Raw genomic sequence first — 17,550 nt, 5'->3', positions numbered from 1 at the left:
AGATTATGCCTGCTCAAAACCAAACAAAGCAACCAGACAACTTTACCCATTACTGAACTGACGTAATTGGTTAGACATGGAAAACAAGCTACTCCCATACAAAATGATGACCAGACCGATAGTAACATATGAATTGCAAAGTTGGAGACGCATGGCAGACTCAAATGTCAAAAAAATACAAATCATACAAAACAAGTGCATCCACGTGGCATTCAATCTCCATGGCTCAGGGGGAATATGCAGCTTCACCAAGAAGCTAATACCCCAGATATTACAACATCCTATGCAAAATAGCCACAAACTTTTTTGTGAATGCAGTGACCCACTCTAACCCATTAATATGTCAGGCTTTGTACTACAATGAACACATCACCAAGGCACAAACACCTCAAAACAACACTGTGCAGGTAAATATGAAATACACTATTAATCATTCCACAAAAGGCAAGCCAAGGGCTCACCAAACAAACCAAATTTACATTTTTTCTTTCAGAAACTGATAAAGAGATAAAGAACCAAAGGTTGAGTCCATCTTGTCAGAAGCATTTTGTTTCCCATTACCTTGATATCCCTTCTGGGGCTGGCTTCCACTAATAAGATCTCAATAAAGATCAAAACTGGTTTGGGTAGTAGGGCCCTTCCCATGATAATGTAAAGCATTATACACACCTTGAAGGATGTGTGTTTTGCATTATTGGATACTAAGGCAATTAATGTGGAGTCACTATCCTCTATATACAGGTAGTTTAGTCATGAAGATATTTCACATGCAATAAATTACACTTGGATAAAGGATTAAACAAGAATATAATTTCTTGGCATCTTTAATTTAATAATGGGAGCTGTCATTTTTTTTTTTTTTAATTTCTAATATGTTTTAGGAAGAGAATGGAAATATACTGGCCAAACAGAATTTCAAAGAAGACATTACAGGACAAAATAAAAATAAAATGGAAGTGGATAAACTGCACAATCAGAAACACAGATAAGGATATAGCCAAGACAGTCATGGGAATGAAGCCCACAGGGAAGCAGAAATGATCCAAGATGACCTGAAGGAGAGAAATTGAAACAGAGGTAAAATATCTAGGAAAATCCTGGAAAGATTAAGAAAGAAGCAATGAACAGTCAGTGGAGAAAGCAATGTTTGAAATCCAATGCTCTACAGGGAGTGAAGAGGTTTAAGTAAGTAGAAAGTAACATAAGAATGATCTTTATCAAAACAGTTAATTAAAAACAAATAATAAAACCTATTAAGCAGTCTTTCTCATCACGCATCCAAACACCAGTAACTCAAGTTTCTGGTTTATCAGATGGTTGGATAAATCTGGAGATTACTATATTTTGATGAAATGTCAACAATTATATTCCTGCTTAAATAATTAAGCACTGATTTTAATTAAACATTTCTAGTTTTATTAATTCCAATAAATTTATTAGTATGCAAGTTAAAGTGTAAAGACAACAAAATGACAATGATTTTCTGGAAGTAGCAAAGCATTTATTAGTTTGGCATGCAAGGTGAAAAAGGTTTTCACTAATTGTGTGCAACATTACCAAGAAAATTTCTGGCATCAGTATGATATTTCTACAACTATTCTCCTGTTTATGTGTGTGTGGGGGGGGGGGGGGGGGTCATACTACCTTGATCCACTTACTATACAAGTGAATATATAATTTTAAGCTTACCCTGTGTTAATAGGAATAATTTCGATTAAAGGATTTCTTCTGATTTTAGGAAGTTGCAATGATGCACCTCCCAATTTCTTTCTACCTTCTTTTTTTGGACCTAATAATTTTACGGTATGCCCTGGAAGAGAGAGGACAAACAAATAAACAAAATATTTGCTTTTGCTCAAGATACCATTTTTATTGTAAACATAAATGCAGCATTATTTTCATTATTGCACTTTTAATAAAGTTAATTAGATCATATAGTCTAATAAACTGTTAGAATATACTCTGGTGTGGATACAGATGTTGATTGTCACTCATGTTTCAGCTTAATGGGAGAAACAGATATCTAAGGATAATGAAAAAAAAAAAATTTTTTTTTCCTTATGTAAGTCTCATTCCATTGCTTATTTTTATTGTGTTATCTGCTTACGTCTATACTTGATTCAATAAATATCTAAGGATAATAACTAAATTTTTATTTAAATATTAAGACAGCATTTTTATTATTATGTCATCCACTTATGTCTCTATATTTAATTCAACAGATTTATTCAACAATTAATTATCATCCCTAGATATCTAGGGATAATAATTAACTAAATTTTTATTGAAATACTAAGACAGCATTTCATATTGGTCACCAAGGCAATAGGCATAAAATAGGATATATTGATATTCTGGAATCTGTACCAACTCTACAACATTTCCCCAACCAAAATAAATATAGCTGCTTCACAATATTACATCTCTGGGCCACCATTATTATTAGACCATCAACCCAACAGTAAAGATCTTCTTACCATCCCTTTAAAAGGTGCAAATTAGGACTGTAGGATTACACCAATTAGTACTATGGTTGGTGTAATCCACCTTTATCAACCTTCCTTTGTGTGCATGCATGTGCACATTTATTTTTATGCCTATCTATGAAGACAGGCATAAAAATATTGTCCCTATATATCTGTTTTCCCAATTAAACCAAAATACAAGTGCTAAAATATAAATGCTTTTGTAATAAATGAAACTGGTTTTAATTCAACAATACATCAAATCTTGCATCATACTAATTTGCAAAATAATTATTTCATTGTTATATTAATTATACATTATAGCATTACTTTCTAATCTACTAGAATGACATAGATAATCTGATGTAGTCAGGAATGACACAAAAGGCAAACATTAAACTAATCGAATCAGAAAACACATTTAAAAATACTGTTAATAGGAAACTAGTAATTCATTTCAATTAAATTATGGAGACTACTACCATGTTAGGAATAATAACTTTAATTTTCCATGAAAGTTATTATAGTCTGTTAGTCATCACCATCATCTGGAGTATTACATACATATATATAACAGAGACAAGCTACATTACAACTCAAACAGTATGCCAAATTAACACTAATATGGTCAACTGTGATTCTACAGGCATGGCTTCAGTGTGCAAAATAAAATTAAAAAATTAAATTAAATTTAAAAATTATTGTATTATTATTTAATACAGCAATATTGATGGGCTAATCAATATTTAACAAAAGTGTTGCGGATGGATAATAATATATTACAGCTAAGATCCTGGAATACTACAGTCTTAATTATAATCCCTGTTAGAAATAGAAGGCTGAACTGATCGTATATTTGCTATCTATATTCATGAGATTTTTAGACTATCAATTATTGTTAAAATTAGGGTGGTTTATAGAATCTCATAGAGACTTCTTTAAATTGTACTATATCAGGCTTTTGGAGTGATGCAATGAACTGCCTTTCTAATTGATTCTGTGTAGAGTATCCAAGGCATGATCAGAAAGGCCAGATTTACCATAGTTATTAAATTAAATGTGTCATTTATGTTTCTTTTTCTGGATAGGAACTGTACATCCAGTTTCACCTACATAAGGCAACTTATTCGAGTTATTTACCAGGAGTCAGTTGTATTCATTGAATAAAATGAATACAAGTGACTCCAGGGCAAATAGAAGAAGGGGATTCTTGGAGGAGTTGAATAAGTTCTTTAATTTTGCAGCAGGTTTAAAGATGGCATTAAGGTTGTATTTGTGTAGTATGCTGTTTATCTGATATCCATTAAATTTGCAGAATGACTACAGTTTTATTGTAATCTAGTTTATTTCACATGTACTCTTGTGAAAAATTTTATTGATAGTATTTTTGCAGCAGTCAATTTTTAAGAAATTATTGCTCATAATTTTTAATTCATACTAAAAGTAAGCTTTCACAGTTTGGAAATGTGAAATATCACTGAGGAATGAAAGTAAAGAAGGATGTTGAGGAGATAAGAATCTTGTAGTAATTGCAGACAAAGCATTGAAATTCGTGATACCACAATGTGAGAATAACACAGTAATTATTCGGTGATGAAGAAAGCACTGATATGTAGAAATACACTGCTTGGAAAGAAGTCAATAGACACTAAGGAACAAACAGCCACAGTGCCCACCTCAATAAGATGTAGGATCACCTTTCGCTATGATGATTGCAGCGATCCTATGGGGCATGCTTTCCACAAGCCAACAATAGCAATCAATGGGAATTTTGAACCATTCTTCGTGTAGGCATGCAATGAGATCCTGGATTGTTGTGAGGTGGATATTCATTGACCTCATCTGGTGCCCCAGTTCATCTCCCAAATGTTCAATATGGTTGAAATCGGGGCTCTGTGGAGACCTGATCTCAACCCACATAGTAACAGCAGCAGCCTTATGACACAGTGCTTTGGCCTGCTGAAAGAGACAACGCCACAAAGTAGGAAGCATTGCATTGTACAAAATGTTCATATACCTCTCGGAATTCACTGTTCGTGGCATGACAAACAGAGATCTGAGGCCAAACCAGAAAAAACAGGACCATAGCATCACATTGCCACCTCCGAATTTCATAGTTGGGGTTACGCACTCTGGTAAGAGATGTTCACTGGGCATCTGCCACATGCGACCCATCCATCTGCTCGGGTAGTAGATGTACACACTCTTTGCACCACTGAAGACGATGCTGCATGATGGTTCGAATAATATAGGGTTTGAATATTATGGTAGTATTATGAAAACAAATGTTGTGAGCCTCAGCTATAAATGATTTTATGCAAATTTGTGTTCCAGTCAATGCCCGGAACTTTGCATTCAACATGTCGGCTGACAAATAGCAGTTTTTACAGATTATCCTTCACAGCACATCTAAGATCACATTCGGTGAGTGTGGTGGGTCATCCACTGTGAGTAGCACTTGCAGCTGACTCCCTGTGCTTCCATCAATATGATATTGCTGATAGTTGATCTGGTACGGCTCAATTTGTCAACAATTTGCCAAATCAACAGGCCTACAACTGGCATCCTATCAATGCCTCTTTCAAATTCCATCAGTTCCTTTCTCACAGTATTCCTCCAATTTATACTGGCTACAAACATGTGACTTATTAACATGGCAGAATGCACCTTCCCCATGGGTGTGTCAGTTGACTTCCTTCCAAGCAGTGTATGTATATATATATATATATATATATATATATATATATATAATCATCAGTTACATTTACTCGGTGAGTAGATATGTTCATGTTTTTCCGACTGACTGAAACCGAGAAAACAGACAAGTTAATTTAATGAGGCATACAACATGTTTCGTCAAAAATGACTTCTTTGGGTGTGGGAACACTTAAAGCAAATGAAAAAACCATAAAACACTGTACTATTATAATAACAGACTTGTAAACTGAAGTTAAGTTTGAATTGTAGTTATAGTCTGTGCTATAGTTCTATTGTTGTTCATATGCGAGCATGTGAGTTCAACAGAACTATAGCACAGACTATAACGACAATTCAAACTTAACTTCAGTTTACAAGTCTGTTATTATAATGGTACAGTGTTTTTATGGTTTTTTTCATTTGCTTTAAGTGTTCCCACACCTGTAGAAGTCATTTTTGACAAAACATGTTTGTGTCTCATTAAATTAACTTGTTGTCTGTTTTCTCGGTTTCAGTCAGTCAAAAAAAACATGAATATATATATAGGAAGGGAAATGACCTATAAATGACCGCCTCTTTGACAGTCAATGCTAGTTTCTTGACTAGATGATAATCAGGACTCTTAATACCTTAAACAATATAAGCATAGTGTGGAAGTAATTTTTAATGATGTCTGATGGCCAAGAATGGACTGCCTTAAGTAATTCTATGGTTTCCTTTTAATTTGGTTAGTTGGATTATATTTGACAAGTTGATAGACACTGTTGCAAGAGATTTAACTGATTCATTTGTTGTAGATAACTTGTTTCATTTAAAATAACAACAGCAATACTTTATCAGCTTTAGTAGTCAGGATATCCTGATTTGCCTTTAATGATTTCGCACCTGCTAACTCTGTTCTGTTGAGGTTGCTAGTTATTGCTTTAGTATTATTTAAATGTGAAAAGTTTCTAATTGTATTTTATCAGCTATGTTAATTGGGGGAAATATTTTACTTCTTTCAATATGATATATTGAATCTGATCTGTTAACTTCTCCTAGATGCCACAGCCAAGTTTAAGTAGCAAGAGCTCACTATTATTCAGGGTATGGTTTGACAGGTTAGTCACGTGTCATCTAGATGGTTGCTCCTGTTATCATTTAATTGTGGTAGGTTGGTTGCTCTTATTACCACTTGTCTATAATTGGCTGTTCTTGCATTAACTTACCCCACCAACGAGTTGCAGACGTATGAATGCTTTCATAGTTCTGATTGGTTTATTCAGAATCGGCCGTTAATGACGTCAATCAACAGAGTTAACAAAGGCTAGTGATTGATGGAAGCCTGTTCGCAGAGACAAGGTACTGGCAGTTTCGCCACGGTAACCGCGGGTCTCTCAACCAGTTAACCCCCCCCCCATGTATAAGATAACCCCCAATTTTTGGTCTAAAAATTTTAGAAAAACGTATCATCTTATACACAGAAAAATACAGTCTCTCAACCCCAAAGAAAACCATTGCAAATTAATTTACAAAGAATTCCATAAAGGTAGGCCAACAATGTCACCAAATCATTATTTTCATTATAGGCCTTCCTTTCTTCCATTAATTTAATTTAAAGCAACTGTAGCCAAAAAAAACAGTTCATTATTGGAAGGAGCTTCATATTAAATAAAAGCTTGCTTATCATTTTATGCTAAATTAAATATAATTTGGATACAATACAAAAAAAAAAAAAAAAATCAGCTAATGCCTTTTTATTCCCATATACGGGAGTAGGCGAGGCCATTTAGCCCTATCTATCTTTTGGAGACTGAGTGGGCAGTTCAATCTCCACTGGTACTAATCAGAGATAGATGGCCTAAGGCTATCACGAATTAAGCGGTACGCAGTGGAGAGAGACGGCTCAAATGTGCCGCCATCTCGTGGTCCCTAACACAATATATTTAATGTCTGAAATAATGTGGGTTCTACAGTCGATTTTCTTGAGTTTACAGGACGAAAAACCCACTTGCCCATGCCAGAGATCGACTAACTCAGGAACCGGTCGAAAAAAGACTTAGAAAAATTTCCTCTAGTCGCCGACTAGACTCGAAACCAAGTCTTCCTTCGTGCGGCCAAGCGCCATGTTGTGCAAACGCCACATCCACTGAGCTACACAGGTTCTTTGGATACAATACTAATTTCAATAATAGCTTAATATTTAACTGTCACATCCTTACTATAACTATAATATTTAACAATATTTAAAAATTAAAAACACTATTAACAGTTACACATTTTTGAAGGAATGAAATTACTAAGGAAATATTGTTTTCAATACATTTGTTACTCACATATTAATATATATTAGTGCCAAAATGTTTTACGAACAACTGAAGTGTGATAGGCTGATGGGCAGAAATTGTTTTTTGTATAGGTTATATACATTTGATTTTCTCTGCTGCACATTGCTGTTAAAAGAAAAGTAATGCTATTGGACAATATTCTTTAATTGTATGATTTTTTGCAAATTCTTCTTTACCTTGCCATTATCCTATTTTACTTGGGGTCAGCTCTCCTAGTCTGTAATTGCCAGGGTTGTCGATTTTCTGTCCTGGGTTATAATGTCTCCAACTGGGCAGATTGGAGGTCTTTTTTAATATCGGACATCCAGATTAAATAAGGTCTACCACATCCCCTCAGTTCCATACACCCTTCCATTTACGTTCTGCATCGTGTGATCTACAGAGCTTCTCATGATATGTCCATATCATCTACAGCAGCGCTCAGTTATTTTATCAGCAACAGATCTAACTCTGCAGATGTGCTCATTATCCAGCATGGTAACTCCTCCAGCCCACTTCAGTGATGTGTAGCTTCTGTTCTTGTCATTTCTTAAGAGGCCAACATTCCACATCATATATAATGGCAGGCTGTACTGCTGTTTAATATATCTTCCCCTTTTTCTGTCACACAAAACTCAGAACAGTTCATCCAGCTAGTGTTTGTACAGTGCTCAACATCTGCATCAATGGAATCATCCTTTGAAGGGACTGAGCTGCTTAAAGTCGCAGTCTTCTTGAGTGGGTATCTTTAAAAGGTATGGGATGTTATTTTTAGGACCATTTGAAAAATCACAGCACATGTACTCAGTTTATGATTTTTATTTCAATTTATGATTTTTTGCAAATAAATTATTTTAATAAATAATCTATTACAAAAATTAATAAATATTTCAATTAATTTTTTTTGCATTTTTACCTTTCAATGCTTCTTCAACAACTTCAACAACTCGATCTATTTGTTGTACACCAACAACACTGAGCCCTTGTAAATATGACGATTTTGGTGAAGCTTGAGGAACACATCCTGCGACCACAACATGCTTGCCTTGCTGAATACCACTCTCAACAGCATTTCGGAAGTGATCTTCTGCAGGACTTTTTACTGTACAGCTGTTCAATACCCAAAGATCTGCTTCAGAGGAATTTTCTAAAAAACAATAATAAAAAACAAAAAAAGGAGAATTAGTACAAAGTCAGCTTTAATGACAGACTATCTGTGAAAACTAAAAAAAAATATATACAAATTTTACTAATTCTGTGAGTTACCTGTAATATGGTATCCATATAGGGAAAGCAGGCCAGCCATATATTCACTATCAGAACTGTTGTGAGCACAACCCCATGTTTTTAGGTAAATACACTGAGTTCCTAATTTCAAAACATGTGTTACTTATACTGCAAACAAATGGAAAACAAATACATTTAAATAATGAGTAATTAATTCATTCATGATTTCCAAAAATATACGTATCATAGTGACATATACAGAAGAAGTATATGTAATTGATTCATCTAAAATTTTTCATGAAGAAAATAATGTATATAAACTAATGCAATTCCCAACTTCATATTAAATTTTATACCTAACAGCAGCTTAAGTGATCAAACAATACATACACAAGTTACATAATATCTAGCCTCCAAACAAACAACCTTCTGAAAACTTAGTTTACTTCTACAGTAGGTCACCACAGGAATGATTGTGATTATTGTTGACTTGTGTTATCTATTGATGGAAGTTGTTTTCCACTTGGTTATGCTAAGAATTATATATTTGGTTTAATCCTTTATCCAACTGTAAGCAAACAAAATTTGCACCTGAAGTAATTTCAGGACTGGTGCAACTCGTGGCAAAGGTGGTATGACTTCACATCATTTGCCTTAGTATCCCATAATGCAAAGAACATCTCCTTGTGGACATGTATAATGCTACGCATTAAGGGGAAAGCAAGTGATGTGAAGTCATACCACCTTTGCCACAAGTTACCCTAGTTCTGAAATTACTTCAGGCACAAACTTTGTTTGCTTACATTTGGATAAAGGATTAAACCAAATATATAATTCCTAGCATAACCAACACCGTATAAAATGTTTATTGTTGAAAATTGTCTTCGTTTTCTGTAAGGAAAGTGCATTAAAAATCATAAATGTGTTAATCTCAAGCTGAGCACTTTATTTTCTGGTGAGTTACATACATAATTAATATGTAATGCTTTTTTTTATGCAAAAAAAATATTTTTAAGGTAATGGCCACAAACTGCAACGAAAGGGAAAAACCAACATTCAAAAGAAAATTTATTTCTCTCAAAGAAAAAAATCAAAATCTTGGATCGGTTGAAAAATGGAGAAAAACCAGGAGCTGTTGCAAGGACTTTGAATTTAAACGAATCAACAATTCGAACAAACAAAATGAATCTGACAAAAAAAAAAAAAAAAAAAAAAAAGCAATACAGATTTTTTTTATTCCAATCATAAGAAGTTGTTCAATCAATAATATATTAGTACAATAGATGGGTAAGTTGATGACAAAGATGAACCTCATTAGCACATTAATTGAAAATCCATACATTATATCCTTAAACAAATATGTAAGATATGACTGTCTGCTAGTTGCTGCACATGTTTTAACAGATCTAGAGATAATGAAAGAATTATCAATGCCATGATGAACAGTGAACTTTGAAATGTATGAAAAAAAAAATGCATGTAGCAAAAACTGAACACTGTGAAAGAGAAAAGAGTGAAGTGGAGATGGATCGTTTATCGTCATAATTGTTCTCTTCTGTATTAAGTCAAGGATTTTTAAGGAAATTTTAGAAACAACGCTCAAAATGTGAGACTAATATTTAATAATTCAAGATCAGATTTGCAATATGGTAGTTAACAGCCATTCAGAGGTAATGATTTGAGTGAAAAGAAAACCTAATTTCTTGAATACGACACAGACAATATTTGTAATATGCTTATGTCAAGAAAGACAGAAGATTTAGACTTATCCTAAAAAGAGAAGCCATTTCACCCAGAGATATAGGTAATGAAAACAACACAAAAAGGGTTCTTTCTTTTCAGAAAATTAAGACTGGAGAGTTTGGGGGGCATTAACCCTTTCAGGACCAGAAGGACTTATGAAGTAATACAAAGTTTTTAGATATTAAAATTACTTTATTAGGTATCTATTTATGAAATTCTATAGGTTTTATAGAATTTCTTCATGGGACACATGTGTCCCAATGGACATAAAGGGTTGCAAATAAATTAAAATTACTAACATTTATGTATTGGCTTCAACTACATTTTACTAAACATAACAGTACATAAATCAACAAAAACTGATTCGCCTACCCCATATTCAGTTTCTGATGATTTTTTTTTCCTGTGTACAGATCGAATTCAAACAAATAGCCCATTTTAGCATCAGTTCTGCAATCCCATTTTGAAATCACATCTTATAGGTTTATTTCTGATATACTGTTTCATAATATTGTGCCCCTTGAATTTTATCATATGCTCGTCAATGGATTGTATTTTGGTGTTATTCATCGCTTTTTGAAAAGAACTGTTCAGATGACCCATTACAGGCCTGATTTTATATGCTCTGTCATAGTTAGCGCTATTTCTATCCGGTTGGCCTTCATTGTTGCAAAAGTGTAAGTTTTTGCGGATATTTTCAAACATATTTCTAGGCATTACATTTGCAATGTAGGGAGCAGACATATCTGAAGTAGACCAGTAATCTCTCAATGATGGCAAAACATGATAACCCATCACCAAATTCAGACCGAGATAGGCTTTCATTTCATCATCATCGACTGTGATTTGTGTTCCATTCTGCTCAGCGTACCGTATAGATTCAACTCTTATTTTTCTAACTAAATCTTCGAAGTTAGTAGTCAAATAAAAAATTTCGATGGGCATCAATAACAAATCTTCATCTCTGTCTCTGCAAATCTGAACTTCTCCAAAGATATAATCAACATCAGGAAAGCTATTTGGTGCGTATGTATTTTTTTTTCCATATGAATGTAGGGCCACTTACTTGCAGTCTATTTTCTGTTTCAGGTTCTGTTGCTGATAATTCCAACATGTTTTGTGCCGGGTCTTCAAGTTCAACTATAGAAACCCCCTGCAACCACATCAGGAGTTATAAATACCTGGTCTTCCTCATCGAGTTCTAGTGCATCTTCATCATCGCTATTTTCTGCTACTAAACACTGCAAAATTTCGTTATCTTTCAGTTCAAACACTGCTTAAACCCTTTTCTCAGCATGCATGTCTGTAATGATAAAAGGACAAATAAAATACAAAAGTGGGTAAAATAAATAAAAAAAAAACGATTAAAAAACGAGTAATTTACTTGTAAAATGCGCCCCTTTACATCCAAAGGGACAATGGTGTCCCTTTATGTTTTTACTAGTTTTTATAGAATATTATTTCGAAATTTTATTGAAAAACATAATAATACTATTATTTACTTATCATGAAATGAAAATATTACACCATAAATATATAACAAACAATATTCTATGCAGAAACACTTATGAAAAGTTCTGAATATGCCGTGCTCTGAATGCACGATTTGCTGCAAAACTTTCTTTTGACAGGTGGCACTAACGTAGGGTTTCGAGTAATAAAATTATCAAAAATACATTCCGGATTATGCATTTGCTGGAAAAAAATATTGACATTATTTTGGTTTACATACAAAACCAAGATTTTATGTGGGGACACATATGTCCCATGGTCGTGAAAGGGTTAAAAAAAGAGTCGCTTAAGAGTCAAAGCCAAATAACTGGGAGGAGACATCCACATTGCCTTTCAGAAATGCAGAGAACCAACTGGGGCTTCTGACCTAATGTCCAATCCTCACCTTCACGTGGTGCACCCCATTAAGTATCTACTAAGTACTGAATGAACAAGGATGGGCTGGCAATTTGGGACTTAGCCAACCAAATTATATTCTCTCTCTCTATTGGCTTAAACCACAAATTCATATGATGATACAACATGACAAGATTTCTTGGCAGCTGGGGCATCTCCCAGTTAAAAGACCCCTGTTATTTTTGTCAGGGAACCAGGGTGAACAGTGAAAAGTTCAACATCTAGAACAAGAAGAATAAACCCAAAGTCAGATGAACTGAAGACAGGAACCATCAATATAAGGGATATTAATAGAAAGGAAATCAAACTTGCAGAAGAAATAGAAAAATACCATCTGGACATAATTGACATTACTGAGAAAAAGAAGACAAAATTAGGCGATATCTTACTAAATAATAAGTATAGGGTGCTATATTGAGGCAATAATGATCAAGGAAAGGAAGGAGTAGTGATGATAGCATTCAACATCAAACATGAAGAAAAACTTCTTGATTGGAAGCCCACATCACTCAAGTAGAGTGATGTGGTCACACTTCAAAATCGGGAAATGGACAATGAAACTTATTTGTGCCTATGGTCCCACAGAAGGTTCTTCTAAGGAAGAAGTAGAAGAATTTTTTGAGTCATCAGAACAGGCAGCTGATATAAAGAAAATGGAAAAAATGATCCTTGTTGGAGATCTAAACAGCAGAGTAGGAAATGAATCCACCAGACATATAGGAACATTTTTGGAAAATTTGGAAAAAAGAGCAAGGCTAATAATAATGGTATCTGTTGGATTTCTGCTCAGTATATAGACTAGTCATTACTAACACCATGTTTCAACATAAAGATGTGCAAAAGTTCCCATGGAGAGAAGACACAAGAAATAAAAAAAAACACATTGATTACATCACTGTTGATTGTGATATCTTTATGCTGTTCAAGATACAAGTCTGCATAGAATTTGAAATTGGAGTGACCATACTTAGTGCTAAGCAGGATAAAAATGATTACATTGAAAAGAACAGTAGGTTATATAGTTTTAAAAAGTTGAATAGCTTTTATAGGTAAACTGGAGATGCAACTATACAAACAATCTTGAAGAAAATTTGAAGCGACATGAAAACAAGAATTAAACCTTGGAGTCTCAGTGGCAAACTCTGAAGAAGACAATTGATTCAGTTAGGGAGGTATGTGATGAAACTGTCTGTAAAGATAGAAAAATCCTAGTTTGTTTTGTTTTTTTTATTATTATCCCATGGTATTATTACACCAGATTATAGAGGTCAAATTCATGTATTTTATACAGCACCTTTTCTGGGTTGTTATAAAGTTCACATTTAGAAATATTCATACAATTTAGTAAATGCATTGGTGATGCTTCCTCAATGTTACAGATGGGGAAGACTTTTATGCCATTGCTAAACTTGATTGGTCTTGTGTGGCCGGTCTTGAGGTGAGAGATCATGGTAGTGGCACAGCGATTAAACTTGGAGTTGATGGTAGCTCCTGGTTTTCTGCTGAATCAGTGGTGAGTCATGTCCTGGAGAATCATTCTTTTTATGTTTTCTTTTTGAGTAGTTTTAAAAAGATCAAAATCTGTGGTATCACTTGATGTTGCTACTTAATCTGCAGTTTCATTTCTCTTTAATCCCACATGGAATGGAAGCCACTGGAAAATTATTTCGGAATCCTTATGTAGTTTCTTTATGTTTTTTGCTATGTCTCTAAGTATTTCTTGATGGCTAATGTAGCAGTTCTTAATAGCTTGAAAGAATGCTAAGGAATCTGTGAAAAATATAAATTCCTTTGGGTTTTGTTTATCCAAATGTTGGTGCTGTGTTAATGGCTATTAATTCTGCATGGTATGAATTGCATCCTATGCTGTTGGTTGTTTTTAGTTCTATATTTTGAGAGCCATAGATGAGCATGCCACTCGCAGAATTGCCATTTGGATTTTTGGAGCCATCTGTGTAAATCTTTATTGAATCAGGCCCATATTCTATTATTTTTGAAAGAGCTAATGATCTCAAGATTTCAGGTTCTCTAGACTTTTTTTCTCATGTTTCCCTATTTCAAAATTAATAACTATATTTTTCCTGTCTTCATTTGGAGGAAATGCTAGGTAGTTGGCTATTTTATTTGGAAAATTCAAGGGAATTTTATTTTCCATGATTTCATGTATTGTTGATTTTTTCTGTATTCTGTTTGTTGGTTGCCACTTTTTAAAAAGTACACTTGTTCTATGATGGGCAAGGCTGGCTCTTTTTTCTACAAATTTAGTAAGATTTTCTTGCCACCTAATTTTTAAAGGAACAAGGTTGGATTCAAATTCTGCTATTTTTCCAGGAGTTATATTCCTTAGTCCACATATGATTCTAGCTGCATTTTTCTGAATTTTTATAAGCTTGTCTAAACTGGTTTGTGATGTTTACATCCAGATGGGCAAAACATATTCCATTATGAGTAGGATAATAGAGGTGTATGTGACTTTTACGGTTTTAGCATCGGCTCCCCACTCTTTACCTGAGATACTTTTCATGATATTTAGTCTTCTTTTTGCTCTGACTGCAGCATTGTTGATATGTTTATTGAAGCTTAGTGATGGATCCAGAGTAACTCCAAGGTATTTTGGGTTTGCATTAAATGTAATTAGTTGACTTTATAGCTTAATCTTTGGTCTCCACTTTCTGAGGAGGTTATTAATGGTAAATACACAAATTTCTGATTTAGTAGGATTAATTTTGATTTTTTGGTTTTCACAGTATGTAGATAAACTTTCAATGGCTTTGTTTAAGTGACTTTCTGCTGTTTCTAAGCTGTTGTGAGCTGAGAATAGGACTAAATCATCAGCAAATATAGCTATCTTTGTTTCTTTATTTATATTTTTATCTAAGTCATTTAAGTGGATGGAAAAAAAGCAGTGGGCTCAAAATGCTGCCTTGAGAGAGTCCCTATCTTATTTTCACTTTCTTGGAAAAGGTATTATTTATTCTAACTCAAATTGTTCTATTTCTTATAAAGTCATAAATCCAGTTTCGAATGGAAAAGAGTTTCTGCCTCTGTGCCTTGTCAAAAGCATTGCTAAAATCTATAAAACTGCAATGGTGGATTTGGTAGGTTTGATCTGGAGGTTATCTTGAATTTATTGGTTAAGTAGAAAAGTTGATCAGTTGTTGTTAAGTGATTTCTTCTAAAGGCAGCCTGAAAATGTGGTAGTATACCATTTTTATTTAGATAGTAATTCAAACATTGGAGTATCATTTTTTCCATCAATGTGCATTAAATTGAAATCAGTGAATTGGTCTATAATATCCTGGTTGGGCTTGAGATTTGTTAGGCTTTAAAATTGGTACGATTGTGGCTGTCTTCCAGTCTTCTGGAGCTTTCTCTTGTTTTAGGCTATTGTTGTATATGCGAAGTAGCCAATCTAGAGCTAGGGAAGGAAGATGCTTGATCATAATTCCTTGTGTTATCTGGGCCACATAATTTATTTATATCTAGTCTCTCCAAGACATCTCTCAATTCAGAGAGTGTAAATGGATCTCAGAATAATTTGTTTTTATATTTTGGGGAATTTGCAGTGTTTTTCTGCTGTTGAGCCTGTTTTGATATTTGATGGTCTTTCCTAGTATTTATCTCTGGTTTGCCAAGGTATTTGCGACCTCCCTGTCTCCAATTTTGATATTTCCATGTTGGATCTTTTAGCATGTTAGTCTCACTTGCCTTTGGTAAATTTTATAAATTAGCAGTCAGTTTCCAAAGTTTGGTATCTGAAGTATTTGGATTTAAGTTGTGGCAAAATTCTTGCCACCTAGTTCTTCATAAGAACCAAACCATGGAGTCTCCGTTGCAAACTCTGAAGAAGATAATTGATTCAGTTAGGGAGGTATGTGGTGAAGCTGTCTGTAAGGATAGAAAAATCCCTTAGTGGATACAAGAAGTTAAAGAAGCAGTTCTAGAAAAGAAGAAAGCATATAAAAAGTTCCTAGCAAATAAGTCAGCAAATGCCCTAAAAGAATACAGAGAAAAATGTGAGAGTTAAGCTATGTGTAAAAGTAACTAAACCAAAGTCATTGAAAGACTTGGTAAGAATTTTGGTAATTAAATGGTAAGAATATAGAAAATAAATATCAGGAAGTGGTAAAATGTTATGGAGGCTAGTGAAAAGCTTATATTGGAGGAAACAGCACTGTAAAAGGAATCAAAAATGATAATGGTGCATGAAAACTGAAGATAAGAATATCTTAGATGTTTGAAGTAATTACTTTAAAAGACTGTTAAGTGAAACAGTCTTTCAAAGCAGTGACAGAACCATTATACTAGAACATTTTCAAGATTAATGTAAAGAGTAATATTAATACTTGAGGCAGAAAATGCCATCAAAAACTTAAATGCAGAAAGCCAGCTGAAGCAGATGATATTTGACCAGAAATGCTAAAGTATGGAGAAACGAATTCGCAGTGGCTACATTGCGCAATAGTTCCAATCTATAATAATAACAATAATAAAGCCGAATGAGAATTGTAGAGGAATTTCTCTGATAAGTGTTCCAGGTAAGATTTATGCAAGCATACTTGAAAAGAAGAGGTTGAGAAAGATTGTGGAAGAGAAACTTGAAGAACAAGCTGAGTTCAGGCCAAATAGTTGTCAAGACCAGATTTTCACTTTATGAGAAATAGTTGAGAAATCATGGCAATATGACAAAGGTCTGTACTTAAGTTTTGTAGATCTGGAAAAGGCATATGCACTGTGCTCAGAGAAAAGTTTTTTACGACACTACAATTATATGTGATAATTTGAAATTATACAGATCAATACACAGTCTATTTGTGAGTTGTAAATCAGCAGTTAGAATTGAAGGAAACACAGGAAGATGGATTGACATAAAATCAGGGGGTATGACAAGAATACACATTATCTGCACACTTATTCATCATCTATATGGATCACATTATGAAAGAAAGAGAAATTAAACCTGCTATTAGAATTGGAGATGTCAAACTTACTTTTTGTATTATGCAGATGATATTGTACTCCTAAACACATCTAGTGCAAATCTCCAGGATTTTCTAACTAAATTGAATAACAGCTGCACCAAATCTGACATGAAAATCAGCAATAAAATGACCCAAACTATGAAAATAGGCATAAACATTGAACATATAAACTGTATTCTGAATGGGGAGATTATAGAAAAAGTAAAATATTTCAGCTATTTA

The 17,550-nt window shown here is 33.8% G+C and overlaps 1 protein-coding gene across 6 annotated transcripts in view; it reads right to left on the bottom strand.

Annotated features, from left to right (window-relative positions):
- LOC150101004 (threonylcarbamoyladenosine tRNA methylthiotransferase) overlaps positions 1 to 17,550 on the bottom strand; it is a 154,485-nt gene that overhangs the window by 95,114 nt on the left and 41,821 nt on the right. For 4 of the 6 annotated variants that reach the window (XM_090401238.1, XM_090401237.1, XM_090401239.1 and 1 more), the window contains 3 exons: positions 8,735 to 8,836; positions 8,385 to 8,615; positions 1,690 to 1,810 (listed from right to left, as the gene is read on the bottom strand). In XM_090401238.1, coding sequence (XP_090257364.1) covers positions 1,690 to 1,810; positions 8,385 to 8,615; positions 8,735 to 8,836 — 454 coding nt within the window. Of the gene's footprint in view, positions 1 to 1,689; positions 1,811 to 8,384; positions 8,616 to 8,734; positions 8,864 to 17,550 lie in introns of all 6 variants that reach the window. The other 2 variants (XM_090401242.1, XM_090401241.1) reach the window with 1 other exon arrangement.

This window comes from Typopeltis vanoorti, chromosome 12, assembly GCF_054136105.1.
Source record: "Typopeltis vanoorti isolate ZY-2024b chromosome 12, IOZ_Tvanoo_1.0, whole genome shotgun sequence".
Lineage (NCBI taxonomy): Eukaryota > Metazoa > Arthropoda > Arachnida > Uropygi > Thelyphonidae > Typopeltis > Typopeltis vanoorti.
Note: the sequence above shows the minus strand (reverse complement) of the source record. Positions and strands in the feature narration are given on the sequence as shown.